Source organism: Piliocolobus tephrosceles, chromosome 21 (genome assembly GCF_002776525.5).
Source record: "Piliocolobus tephrosceles isolate RC106 chromosome 21, ASM277652v3, whole genome shotgun sequence".
In the NCBI taxonomy this organism is placed as follows: domain Eukaryota; kingdom Metazoa; phylum Chordata; class Mammalia; order Primates; family Cercopithecidae; genus Piliocolobus; species Piliocolobus tephrosceles.
Window position 1 is genome coordinate 10,741,969 of NC_045454.1, and position 13,233 is coordinate 10,755,201.

The window sequence follows — 13,233 nt, forward strand, 5'->3', positions numbered from 1 at the left end:
AAAAAAAAAAAAAAAAAAAAATTGTAATCTCCACCCTGGCTGCTTACTCTGCTTCATTATCCTTCTGGGCCTGACATTAGACCTCTTAATTACCCACCTTGCCCACTACGTTCTTAGTTCCACAAAGACAGAAATGTTTTGTTTGCTGCTGTATCACCTAGAACCTTCCATGACATAGGCGGGACTCAAATATATGCTGATGAAATCAAGACACCATGCATTTTTTTTTCTTAGATATAGGGTCTTGGGCCGGGCGCGGTGGCTCAAGCCTGTAATCCCAGCACTTTGGGAGGCCAAGACGGGCGGATCACAAGGTCAGGAGATCGAGACCATCCTGGCTAAGCCGGTGAAACCCGTCTCAACTAAAAAATACAAAAAACTAGCCGGGTGAGGTGGCGGGCGCCTGTGGTCCCAGCTACTCGGGAGGCTGAGGCAGGAGAATGGTGTAAACCCGGGAGGCGGAGCTTGCAGTGAGCTGAGATCCGGCCACTGCACTCCAGCCTGGGCAACAGAGCGAGACTCCGTCTCAAAAAAAATAATAAAATAAGATATAGGGTCTTGCTCTGTGGTCCAGGCTGGAGTGCAGTGGCATCATAACAGCTCACTGCAAACCTCCTGGGTTCAAGCAGTCCTCCAGCCTCGGCCTCCTAACGTGCTGGGATTGCGGGGATTATAAGCGTGAGCCACTGCGCCTGGCCCACACACACATTTTTTTTTTTTTTTTTTTTTTTTTGAGATGAAATCTGGCTGTTTCGCCCAGGCTGGAGTCCAGTGGCGCGATCTTGGCTCACTGCAAGCTCTGCCTCCCAGGTTCACGCCATTCTCCTGCCTCAGCCTCCCGAGCAGCTGGGACTACAGGCGCCCGTCACCACACCCGACTAATTTTTTGAATTTTTAGTAGAGACAGTGTTTTACCGTGTTAGCCAGGATGGTCTCCATCTCCTGACCTCGGGACCTGCCCGCCTCGGCCTCCTAAAGTGCTGGGATTATAGGCGTGAGCCACTGCGCCCCACCATTTTTTGCATTTTTGGTAGAGACAGAGTTTTACCATGTTGGCCACAATGGTCTTGATCTCCTGACCTCATGATCCACCCGCCTCGGCCTCCCAAAGTGCTGGGATTACAGACGTGAGCCACCGCGCCCGGCCCACACACACATTATTAATCAGACTTGTTGCAAACTGCTTTTGGGACACACAGGAAAAACAAATACTTTCTCACTGTGAACGCTGAGAACATCTCCCCAAAAGTCCAGCTGCCTCCTCCTTAGGAAGATCAACTATAGTATCTGAGCAAAATATTTCTCACACTCGCACAGGCTTAGCTCATAATCCATAACAGGATGCTTCCCGACCACCGGGCAGACAAAATCCTTCTCCTTAGCCAAAGCCAAAAAACAAGTTATAGGTGAATGAAAACTTTCAACACAGGAAAGAATGGGGGATGAGGTAAAACCTAAAGTTACTGATCTTTAAATACTGCCATTTATTGGCTCTTCCTGAACCTTCTCCTTCTTGGCTATGGAAGTTGGTCCCCATGACGATGATGTGCTGAGGGCTTTAAGTCTCACTGAATCGGGGGACAGAGTCAAACTTGAGGTTAACAATGCCACTGGGGTAAGGTGGTGGTGCCAGGCGCGGTGGCTCACACCTGTAATCTCAGCACTTTGGGAGATTCAGGTGGGCAAATCATGAGGTCAGGAGTTCAAGACCAGCCAGGCCAACATGGTGAAACCCTGTCTCTACTAAAAATACAAAAATTAGCTGGATGCGGTGGCAGGCACCTGTAATCCCAGCTACACGGGAGGCTGAGGCAGGAGAATCGCTTGAACCCAGGAGGCAGAGGTTGCAGTGAGCCAAGATCACATCACTGTACTCCAGCCCAAGCAACACTGAGAGACTCCATCTCAAAAGAAAAAAAAAAAAGAAGATGGTGGGGCACGGAGAGACGTTCAGGAATCTGCGTTGGTGGGGACAGGTCAGAGGCTGGCGAGAGGATGCAGAGGTCTAATCGCTGTTAAACAGCCTTCACACCCTCCCTGCACTGGAACTGACGTCCCTGCAGCCACTGGTGTTCTTATCCACTGGAGTGGGCAGAGCTTACTTCCCCGCCCCAGTGAGATGGAGTGTGCCCGCTTGTGCATCTGCCCATGTCAGGGCAAGCGCTCCCCAGGCTGCTGCTGCCCTCAGCCTGGACAGCAGAATGAACACCCTGGCGCAGAATGAGTTTACCCTGCCGCAAGGAGCCAAGCCCAGTGGGACCCACAGCTTAGCGTCCAGCCTGGATCAGATGAGCCCAGCACACCCGTGCACACAGAAGAAATCCTCTCACCCCAGCTGCTCAGGAGGCTGAGGCAGGAGAATTGCTTGAACCCAGGAGGCAGAGGTTGCAGTGAGCTGAGATCACGCCACTACACGCCACTACACTTTGGAGCAAGACTCTGTCTCCAAAAAAGAAAAAAGAAAACCAGAAATGCTCTCACGTGCCGCTGAGCTCTGGCAGCTGGTCCACAGCATCTCAGGAGATAGCAGTCACTCACTCATACACAGCAGGAGAAACCAGAGAGAGGCATAGGACTTAGAAGTCAGGGCCAAGGTCAAGGTGCCACATGGGAAGGGCAGTGGGAAGAAGACTCACATCCCATCAGTCTTCTCGGCGTCCCACTCGCGCCGCCACTGGCCAGTGGGTTTGCGGTGCCTCTGCAGCCGCTCCTGGTCGATCTTCTCCCTCTCCTGCTTCCAGCGCAGGTACTCCGACCGCTCCCGGCCCGTCATGGACAACGTCATGTCTCCAGCACTGCCCTGGCCAGCTCGGCGGCCCTGCCCCCCAGACCAGGGGGAGTCAGGGTGCTGTCCCACCCCCCACCCCACCCCTAAGCCCCAGGGCACATCCACTTGCTCAGGGTCACACAGGGAAGCGGTGACAAGGCAGAGATCACAACCAAGTAGGCTCAGGTGGCACCTCATCAGAGAGGCCCTCAGATCTCCTAAGTAGCATCCTCCTGTACCCTGAGCTGCCGGATTTTTCTCCATAACACTTGGCAGAAGCTCACATCTTGCTATATTTTCATTTACTCAGCTCCCACCAATAGAAACCTCATCAAGGAAGGGACTCTGCCTCAAAACTCTTATCCCGCTGGGCGTGGTGGCTCACGCCTGTAATCCCAGCACTTTGGGAGGCTGAGGGGGGCAGATCACAAGGTCAGGAGATTAAGACCATCCTGGCTAACATGGTGAAACCCTATCTCTACTGAAAATACAAAAAATTAGCCGGCTGTGTGGCTACTCCCAGCTACTCAGGAGGCTGAGGCAGGAGAATGGCGTGAACCCGGGAGGCGGAGCTTGCAGGGAGCCAAGATGGCACCACTGCAGTCCAGCCTGGGTGACAGAGCGAGACTCCGTCTCAAAAAAAAAAAAAAATACTGTTAGTAACAAGAAAACCCTCAAACATACCACAAGGCTGTAACAACTACAGCAGTGTGGTATAGACAGAAGAACCAACAGACGAACAATTTGGGGGTGGACCACCAAGTGCAAGGACGTTGCCCCTCCCTCCTCTTCTAGGCCAGGTCCCCACCCCTCACACAGCATCTGCCACATGGTAGGTGCCTCATAAATGCTGATGTCATTAACAATGAGGGGAGATTTGCCTTAGCAGGAAACAAAACATACCACAAATCCTTAATAATTAAAATCCTGGCCAAGCATGGTAGCTCACACCTGTAATCCCAGCATTTTGGGAGGCCAAGGCAGGTGGATTACTTGAGGTCAGGAGTCGAAGACCAGCCTGGCCAACATGGTGAAACCCCATCTCTACTGAAAATACAAAAAAATTAGCCAGGCGTGGTGGTGCTCACCTGTAATCTGAGCTACTTGGGAGGCTGAGTCAGAAGAATTGCTTGAACCCGGGAGGCCAAGGTTGCAGTGAGCCAAGATGGCACCACTGCACTCCAGAATGGGTGACAGAACAAGACTCCATCTCAATGAAAAAAAAAGTCCTGTGCTATGGCACAAAAAAGTAGAGAGGCCCCATGGCCCTCATCTGTCTGGTTCCTGCTACACAGTCCCCATCATAGCCCTGAGAGCCCCAGGGTGTCCTCACCGCCAGCACCCACCTGCCGCTCATGCTCAAGGCCACAGCGCACCCGCTCAAAATCAGGGCCCCCCCAGTTGCGGCCATGCCGGCGGCTGTCCTCCCGGCGGTCCCGCTCAGATTCCTCCAGGGGCCCGCTGCGTCGACGGGGGTCATCCAGGAAGTTCCGCACCGGGTTGGGTTCGAGCACCCCTTCCTGCAGGCAGCGGAGCAGGGGATTGGCGCCGGCTCCCCACAGCCCAGGCAGCTGGGCCCCGCCACGGGGACACCCGCACCACTGACCCGCTGGTTGCGCTCGTACTCGGCGATCTTCTCCATCTCCTCGTTCATCTTCTCAATGTTCTGCCTGCGCCGCTCCTCCCACTCCTGGGGGGATAAAGATAGGGATACCCAGCTTCAGGGAGAACTATTAGGCCGCCCGTGCAGGAGAGGGGCTGCCCAGCAGGCCTGAGGCTCCTCTCCTCAGACTGGTCTGCTGGTGTCTGAGCATTTGCTCTCAGCATGCTCCGTGCTCAGGGTCAGTAGTGAACTAATGAGGCTGGTTGGTCAGGCCTAGTCTATGCAAACACCACAGTATATACTGCACTGGCTTTCCTATGGGGGGGGTCTGGAATTTCAGTACATACTAGACGGAGGGAGCCTGCATTCAAAACGCCTCCAGGCTGACATGGTGGCTTAAACCTCTAATGCAAGCACGTTGGGAGGCCAAGGCAGGAGGAATGCTTGAGCCCAGGAGTTCAAGGCCAGACTAGGCAACATAGCAAGACCCTGTCTCTATAAAAAATTTTAGGCCGGGCGCGGTGGCTCAAGCCTGTAATCCCAGCACTTTGGGAGGCCGAGATGGGTGGATCACAACGTCAAGGAGTTCAAGACCAGCCTGGTCAACATGGTGAAACCCCGTCTCTACTAAAAATACAAAAATTAGCCAGGCGTGGTGGTCGGCGCCTGCAATCCCAGCTACTTGGGAGGCTGAGGCAGGACTGCTTGAAACCAAAAGATGGGGGTTGCAGTGAGCTGAAATCATGCCACTGTACTCCAGCCTGGGCAACAAGAGCGAAACTCCATCTCAAAAAAAAAAAAAAAAGAATTTTAAAAAGCATATAAATACAATAAATAAAAATAATTAAACCAGACCCCAATTAAAAACCTGGGGTGCTGAGTCTCTCGTGAGCATCCCTGGTAGCCACATATTGTCACAATCCAGTGCTGCGGGAATTCAGCGCATCCCCGGGACTCAGGGAGAGGACTCTTGGAAGTTCGCGCTGGGTTTCCTGCAGACCTCAGCCCAGGTAACCTGTCCCCTGCTGATTTTGCTTTGTGACCTCTTTCACTGTGATAAATCTAAGCCATGAGGCTCCCTAGCAAATCACTGAACCTGGGAGTTCAGTGTCAGGGTGCTGGGGGCCCTGGCACACCAAGGTGGTCACAATCATAGTGGTGGCAATAACAGTAATTAATTGGCAGGTGGTTAGGTGACCTCCCCACCCCAACCACAATCCGTTCTACCCTTCTTCCTTCCATAGTAACAAAATTTTATTGATTTTTTTTTTTTTTTTTTTTTTTGAGACAGGGTCTTGCTCTGTCGCCCAAGCTGGAGAGTAGTGGTATATTCACAGCTTACCACATCCTTGACCTCCCAGGCTGAGCCTCCCAAGTGATCCTCCTGCCTCAGCCTCCCAAGTAAGTAGCTGGGACCACAGGCACATGCCACCGCATCCAGTTAATTTTTTTTTTATTTTTATAGAGAGGGGGGTCTCACTCTGTTGTTGCCCAGGCTGGTCTCAAACTCCTGGGCTCAAGCAATCCTCCCACCTTAGCTTCCCAAGTAGCTAGGACCATAAGCGTACACCACAACACCCAGCACTCCAAGCAGCTGGTAACTACTTGTTACTAGTAACCAAGCTAGTAACAAAATTTTAGGGGTGCATATAGCCAGCCAGCTGAACACAATGTTTTCATTTCCCAGTCTACTTTGAGGTTAGGTATGACCGTGTGTCTAAGTTCTCACCAACCAACAGGACATGACCAAAAGTGATAAAGCAGTCTCATCTTTCCCCTTCCTGTGAACTGAACTGCAATCATGTCAGCAACCCAGCTTTTACCACAGACAATAACCATGACCTGGGGGCCACGAAGCAACAAAAAGCAGGAACCAGGCCGGGTGCGGTGGCTCCCACATGTAATCCCAGCATTTTGGGGGGCCGAGGCGGTAGGATCACCCAAGGTCAGGAGTTCAAGGCCAGCCTAGCCAACATGGCGAAACCCTGTCTCTACTAAAAATACAAATATTGGCCGGGCGTGGTGTCTCACGCCTGTAATCTCAGCACTTTGGGAGGCCGAGGCGGGCGGATCACAAGGTCAGGAGATCAAGACCATCCTGGCTAACATGGTGAAACCCCGTCTCTAATAAAAACGCAAAAAATTAGCCGGGCGTGGCGGTGGGTGCCTGTGGTCCCAGCTACTTGGGAGGCTGAGGCAGGAGAATGGCCTGAACCTGGGAGGCAGAGCTTACAGTGAGCTGAGATTGCACCACTGCACTCCAGCATAGGCAACAGAGCAAGACTCCGTCTCAAAAACAAAAAAGCAGGAACCTGGGTCCCTGAGTCACATCATGGAGCGGGGCCTCGCCCCCTGGACCACCCACCTCCTATAAGGCTCAGCATACAAGAGAGAAATAAACTCCTACTCTACTTAGGTCGTGAGATTTTTGGCGTCTTTATGTGACAGCAGCTTGGCATGCCCAATTTAAGTCTAATTCTTTTTTTTTTTTTTTTGAAACAGAATTTCACTCTTGTTGTACAGACTGGAGTACAATGGCGTGATCTCAGTTCACTGCAACCTCCGCCTCCCAGGTTCAAGTGATCCTCCTGCCTCAACCTCCCAAGTAGCTGGGATGACAGGTGCCCACCACCACGCCCGGCTAATTTTTGAATCTTCTTATTCCCGTGTAAATGCTAGAACCAGAAGCTCACAGGCAAAGTGAGCTGCCCAAGGACAGGTAACTCACAGAACCAGGTTCGACCCATGTCCATGGTGGGCTGTCAGCCACTCAGCTAGACCGCCTCACACCCTGCTGAACTGCACATCATGGATGAGTGAGGCAGTTACAGTAAGATCACTGCTCCCCACAAACAAAGCCAGGGACCAACACACACACAGAAACAGAATGCCACACAGAGCCTGTGCCCACAAGCACACCAACCAGAGACAGCCCACCAGACACACACACAGAGCCTGTGCCCACAAGCACACCAGACAGAGACAGCCCACCAGACACACACACAGAGCCAGAAAGGCAGGAGAGGTGGGGACAGAGGATGAGCCGGCAAGCATGCACCAGAAAGCCAGAAAAAGGGAGACAAAGAGCGAGCGACAGAGGAGGACACGCAGCACTAGGTGTTGCAGGAGAGGGGAGGGAAGGAAGGCGAGGAGGAATGCGAAGAGGGGGAGCACGGGCAGGAGACAGAGACAAGGAAGAACATGCGAGCTCTGGGCATGAGGAGAGAGGGAAGGAACAGGAGGAACTAGAAGAGGGAGAGCGGGAGGAGGAGGAGGTGGTAAAGGAAGAGAGAAACAGAGCCAGATGCAGAGGCTCAGAGAGAGATGCCGAAAGATGGACACACAGGACAACTGTGCATTTGAGAAGAGGAACAGACAGAAACAGACAACGGAGAACCTCAGCCAGGGCTCCAGGTGCTGCCTCGCTCCTACCTTAGATTTACGGTCGGAGATTGAGGTGTCTCCAGTTCCAGAGAGGTGAGGGGAACCCCGGCCCCGGCCCCTCCGGCCACGGCCCCCAGCTCCTCCTCCTCGAGGCTGCTCCCCGGGACTGCCCTCCCAGCTGCGTGATGCTCGGCCCATGCCAGCCCGGCCTCCCTGCTGTGGAGGAGTCCGGCCCCCCTTGCTGGCCCCTGGGGGCCGATGGGTCCCAGGAGACCTCCGGGAAGGACCCAGGTTCTTCTCCTGGAAGAGAGGAGATGGGGAAAATACAGTCACTGGGGCAGGCAGGCATGCGGCCAGGATGGAGGCCACCCACTGGTGCAGGACAGCTGGGGGCTCCTGGGTCCCAGGCCTCAACCCTCTGCCCCTCCCCATCCCCAGGATCCCTAACCCCAGTGATGAGCTCACCGACTCCACTGCCACATTCTCCTTCTCCACTGAGCGGCCCTTTCGGGGAGCTGTGACAGCGACTCCCTCAAGTTCAGCTTTCTTACGGTCTTCCTCAATCTCCTAGGAACAGACACCCGGGGTAGGGAAGCGTCAGGTGCCCTGTCCACCAGACGGACTCCCACAGACCCCTGATCTCCGCCTAAGTCTGGCCCCAGCCCAGGCCTCTCTCCTGGGCTCTAGACAAGAAGGCCACTCATATCCCTCAAACCCCATCACGTTGCTGCCCCACTCAGAACGCTCCTGTGGTGCCCATCTCTGAGTAACAACCTTCCCCACATCCTGTGGGACCCGTGGGGTCTGGCCTTGGTACCTCCCTGACCTCGTCTCTCACCCTCTGCCCCGCGATCACTCCGGCTTCCTTGCTATTCCCAGAACACATCCAGCTCAAACCTGCCTCGGGGGCTTTGCACCAGCGGCTCCCTCTGCCAGGAACACTTTTCCCAGAGATCTTCCAACCCCTCACCTCCTGCAGGTCTCTGCTCCAATGCTGCCTTCTGGTGAGGCTTTCCCTGAGCACCCTATGGAAACCAGCTCCCTGCCACCCTCTCTGTTCTCATCCCATTTGCACCCAGCACCGTGTGCGTCTTGCTCACTGTCTGCTTCCTCCACTACAGCAGAATCTGCCTGGGGACAGGAACGTCGGTCCGCTTTCAGTGATGCATGTCACTGACATGTATCCCAAGTCTAGAACGCTGCCTGGCCCACAAGGGAAATTCAATATGCCTTTTATAAAATGAATGAATTCATGAAGAATGAATAAATGAAACCCACGCCTCACCACAGATCCCATCTCAGGGACAGCCACACCACCTACTCAGCGGCCTTGTCCTAAATCCTCCCTCTTCCTCCGCCTGCCCCCAACTGCCCTTTAGTACTGAGTTCCTCTCAACAGCCCTGCCCTGAGCCAGGTACCTCCTCTCCCACTAGGGTTCCAGCCCCAGCTTCCTCCTCCGTCACTGGGCTCCAGCATCACCTCCTCCCACCCACCACCACACAGCACCCAGAGGGGTCTTCCTAAAGAACTATTCTGACGGGTCCCACCCCTCCTCAAGGCTCTCCCTGGCTCCCCTGTGCCCTCAGGACAAAGTTCAAACTCAGCCTGGTGGCATTCAGGGCCCCGCACAGCCTAGTCCCTGCTGACCTGCCCAGGTCAATTCTCTCCTAACCAACTCTCCAACTTGAAGCTCCAAGCTCTCTCTTGCTTCCAACATTTGCACAAACTGTTCTCTCTGCCTGAAACATGTTCCCCTCTCCTTCTCAACTGGTTATTGTCTACTCACCACTCAAGCCTCAGAGTCCACTCCTCCAGGAAACCCTTCCTGATATCCCCAAGGCTGGGCAGGAGCCTCCTCCGGACTCCCACAGACCCCTGAATTTCCTGATTCCAGTCTTGTCTGCTCTGGGACATCCCTGACTAGACGGTGGACCCTGGAGGGGTAGGCCTGGGTCTGTCTCAGTCACAGCTGTATCCCCAGCACCACTCAGCACCAGGGCTGGTATGGTAAAGATCTTGGGGAATACTTGTGAACAAATGAATGAATGAATGAATGAATAATGGAATGAAAGAAGGGATGTCAGGCTAAGGCCTTTGGCTTTTATCCTGACAGTGATGGGGAGCCATGAAAAGGTTTTAAGGGAGAGGTGAGAAAAACTCACTGCGGGGAAGAGAGGGGATGGGGTCTCCCAGGGCGGGGCTAGGGCACCTGGTAGCGCCGGATGAGGGCCTCATTCTTCCGCCGAAGAGCCTCGATCCTCTTGTCCAACTCAGCATCCTTCTCCTCCTTTGATTTCAAATCGAGTGTGGCTGCCTGAGACCGGGAGGCAGTTGAGGGATGGAAGGAAAAACCTCCATCCATACCAGGGATTTTCCCCAGGGTCTGAGAGTCTGCCCCCCTGGATCCCATTCTCCCAAGCCCCCTTCCCCAAAACTGAGATTCTAGAGACCCACTTTCAGCCTCACCATTTCGCTGGCTGGGTGGGGTCAAGGTCCCAGCAAACCTCCCCTGCAGAATCTAGACACAGCACTGAGGGTTCCTGGGGGCAGAAGAAAAAGAAGGACTAAGGCCAATGGCCCCCCAGTCTACTTCATCCTCTAACATACTGGGGGCTCCTCACAGCCATACACAAAAAAAACCTGTACCACAAGAGAATTCTAGCTCTCACTCTCCCTCCCTTCAACTGCCAGCTCCACCTTCTCCGTAGAAATTAAGATGGGCCGGGTGTGGTGTCTCACGCCTGTAATCCCAGCACTTTGGGAGGCCTAGATGGGTGGATCACGAGGTGAGGAGATCGAGACCATACTGGCTAACAGGGTGAAACCCCCATCTCTACTAAAAAAAATACAAAAAAATTAGCCAGGCAGGCCAGGCATAATCCCAGCACTTTGGGAGGCCGAGATGGGCAGATCACAAGGTCAGGAGATCGAGACTATCCTGGATAACACGGTGAAACCCCATCTCTACTAAAAATACAAAAATTAGCCGGGCGTGGTGGTGGGCGCCTGCAGTCACAGCTACAGGCTGAGGCAGCAGAATGGCGTGAACCCGGGAAGGAGGAGCTTGCAGTGAGCCAAGATCGCGCCACTGCACTCCAGCCTGGGCAACAGAGCGAGATTCCGTCTCAAAAAAAAAAGAAATTAAGACTCAGCCCTTTCATGATCTTTGTGGACTCACCCAGTTCCCATGTAAACAATCTAGTCAAACCCACGTTGGGGATATTCTGGCCCCCACCCACTACTTAAGTATCCAACACTGCTCTCCTCCAAACGCAGATTCTAGTCCAGCCTGCATACCCTGTGGTATGAGTGCTAGCCCGGTTCCCTATCAAAAGAGTTCCAACTACAACCCCTCCAACCAGCCTGCACAACAAAGTTCCAGACCCACTTTCCTGTGCTCCTCCTGGTGCCTCTCATATCCAGGCGAATATTCTAGCTCCGCCAGGTAAGGTTCAGAAACATTCCCAATCCCACGCTCAAAGAAAGTCTGAACCCCACTCTTATTGGCTGCCCAAGTTCTCAGAGAACACGCCAAGCCCACACCTTCCCCAGGGACTTCCTAGTCCCCGTCTCCAGCACCCTAAGGAAGCTCGACAGCCTCTCGCCTCCCCCGAAAGGATTCTGTACACAGGCCCAGAACTCACTGGCGAGGCTTCCTGGAACTGGACTTTTGCCCCACTGAATACTCCACCAGCCCCAACAAGGACAAAAATACCCAGGCCCGCCCCAGATTTTCTGTGCAAGGCTCCAGCCTCAATCCAGCTGGGAATGCCAGGGCCACTTTCTCGACATCCCGGAAACAGCTCTAGCCCCGCCCCAACCCATGGGCCATTAATCTGGCCCCGCTCCCGACTTTCTCCCAGGCAACAGCCTAGACCCGCCGCTCCCATCTCTTATTATTATTATTCTAGCCCCGCCTCCGACCTGCCCAGGCAACCCTCTGGCCCCGCCTCCGATTGGCCTGGCCAACTTCCTGGACACGCCCCCTGACTCCCTCCCACACCTCGTTACGTCAGCATATGGCCCCACCCGTGGCTTCCCCAGAGTTCTGGCTCAGCTCCCCGCTTCCCCGCCAACGCTCTGGCCGCGCTCGTGGCTCACACGAAACTTTCTGGCTCCACCCCCAGCATTAACCGCCAGCTCCCTGGCCCCGCCTCCTGGCTCCCCACTACATTGCGGCCCCGCCCCCGGCACGCGTCAGCCTCTGGGTCCGCCCCCAACGTCCCGGCCAACAGTCTGGACTTTCAGTCAGGCAAAACTTTCTGGCCCCTCCCACAGCGCTTCCGCCCCGCATCCGAGCCCCGCCACACAGCGGTCCAAACAACACTATGGCCCCGCCCACAGTCCAGCCACAACTTTTAGGCCCCGCCCACAGCCGCCGGCCCAGGATCGGGCCCCGCCCCGCCTCGCCCCGGCCCTACCCACCACCTCCAACGGCCCGCCGCGCCAGCGCCCCTCCAGCTTCCCATGTGGGCGTCCTGTCCCCGCCCCCCGCAGAGTACTCCGACCCCGCCCCCGCCGGCGGCTCCCCACCCTGCCCACGCCTGTTCGCGGTCCCCGCCACGTGGGGCTTCAGGCCCCGCCTTCTCTGGGCGCGCTCCCGGCCCCCTCCCCCCGGTCACCTGTCCCGGAGACCCCGCGGCGTCCGCGACTCCAGCTCCGTCGGCCTCTGCGTCCGCAGCTCCCGGGCCACGCGCGTCACTTCCTGCCAGCACCACGTGAGGCAGAGAAATAAAGAGGGTCACTTCCGGTCCTCTGGGACCGTTTCCGGGAGCCTTAAAGGGGCCGCGTCTCCGCGGTGGAAGTGGGAGCGGGGCCACCTGGCTCCCCGGGTGTTCTGGAAGCTCATCCAATTTCCTTCTGCCTGAATTACCAACTTCCAGGAAAAGGAGACACCGTCCTCACTCCCTGGCCTCTACCTCTTTCTTCAAGCTGTTTCCTCCTCCAGCCCCTCATTCCTGGTTTCTGTCAGTAGATGCCAAGCATTGGGCACTGACGCCTGGAAGGCTGACCTGGTTCGAGCCCCTCGTGCCAATGAAACCTTAGAGTTCGCTTTAGAAGCTTCAGATGTTCAACTGGCCGGGGGCGGCTCACACTTCTAATCCCAGAACCTTGGGATGCCGAGGCGGGCGGATCACCTGAGGTCAGAAGTTCGAGATCAACCTGGCCAACATTGTGAAATCCCATCTCCACAAAAAAATTAGCCGGTTGTGGTGGCGCGCGCCTGTAACCCCAGCAACTTGGGAGGCTGAAGCAGGAGAATTGCTTGAACCAGGGAGGCAGAGGTTGCAGTGAGCCGAGATCATGCCACCGCACCCAGCCTAGACGACAGAGCTGACTCCTTCTCAAAAATAAATTAAAATGCCGGCCGCGATGGCTCACGCTTGTAATCCCAGCACTTTGGGAGGTCGAGGAGGGTGGATCACTTGAGGCCAGGAGTTCAAGACCATCCTGGCCAACATGGTGAAACCCCGTCTC

General features: G+C 55.1%; 1 protein-coding gene across 1 annotated transcript in view; it reads right to left on the bottom strand.

Annotated features, from left to right (window-relative positions):
* CCDC9 (coiled-coil domain containing 9) overlaps positions 1 to 12,528 on the bottom strand; it is a 15,773-nt gene extending 3,245 nt beyond the window's left edge. Inside the window, exons 1-8 of the mRNA XM_023182507.3 lie at positions 12,378 to 12,528; positions 10,222 to 10,295; positions 9,965 to 10,069; positions 8,220 to 8,321; positions 7,803 to 8,054; positions 4,374 to 4,457; positions 4,114 to 4,287; positions 2,637 to 2,818 (exon numbers count right to left, since the gene is read on the bottom strand). Of these exons, the coding sequence (XP_023038275.2) occupies positions 2,637 to 2,818; positions 4,114 to 4,287; positions 4,374 to 4,457; positions 7,803 to 8,054; positions 8,220 to 8,321; positions 9,965 to 10,069; positions 10,222 to 10,224 (902 nt within the window). The 5' untranslated portion in view covers positions 10,225 to 10,295; positions 12,378 to 12,528. The remainder of the gene's footprint in view (positions 1 to 2,636; positions 2,819 to 4,113; positions 4,288 to 4,373; positions 4,458 to 7,802; positions 8,055 to 8,219; positions 8,322 to 9,964; positions 10,070 to 10,221; positions 10,296 to 12,377) is intronic.
* Positions 12,529 to 13,233: the final 705 nt, after the last annotated feature.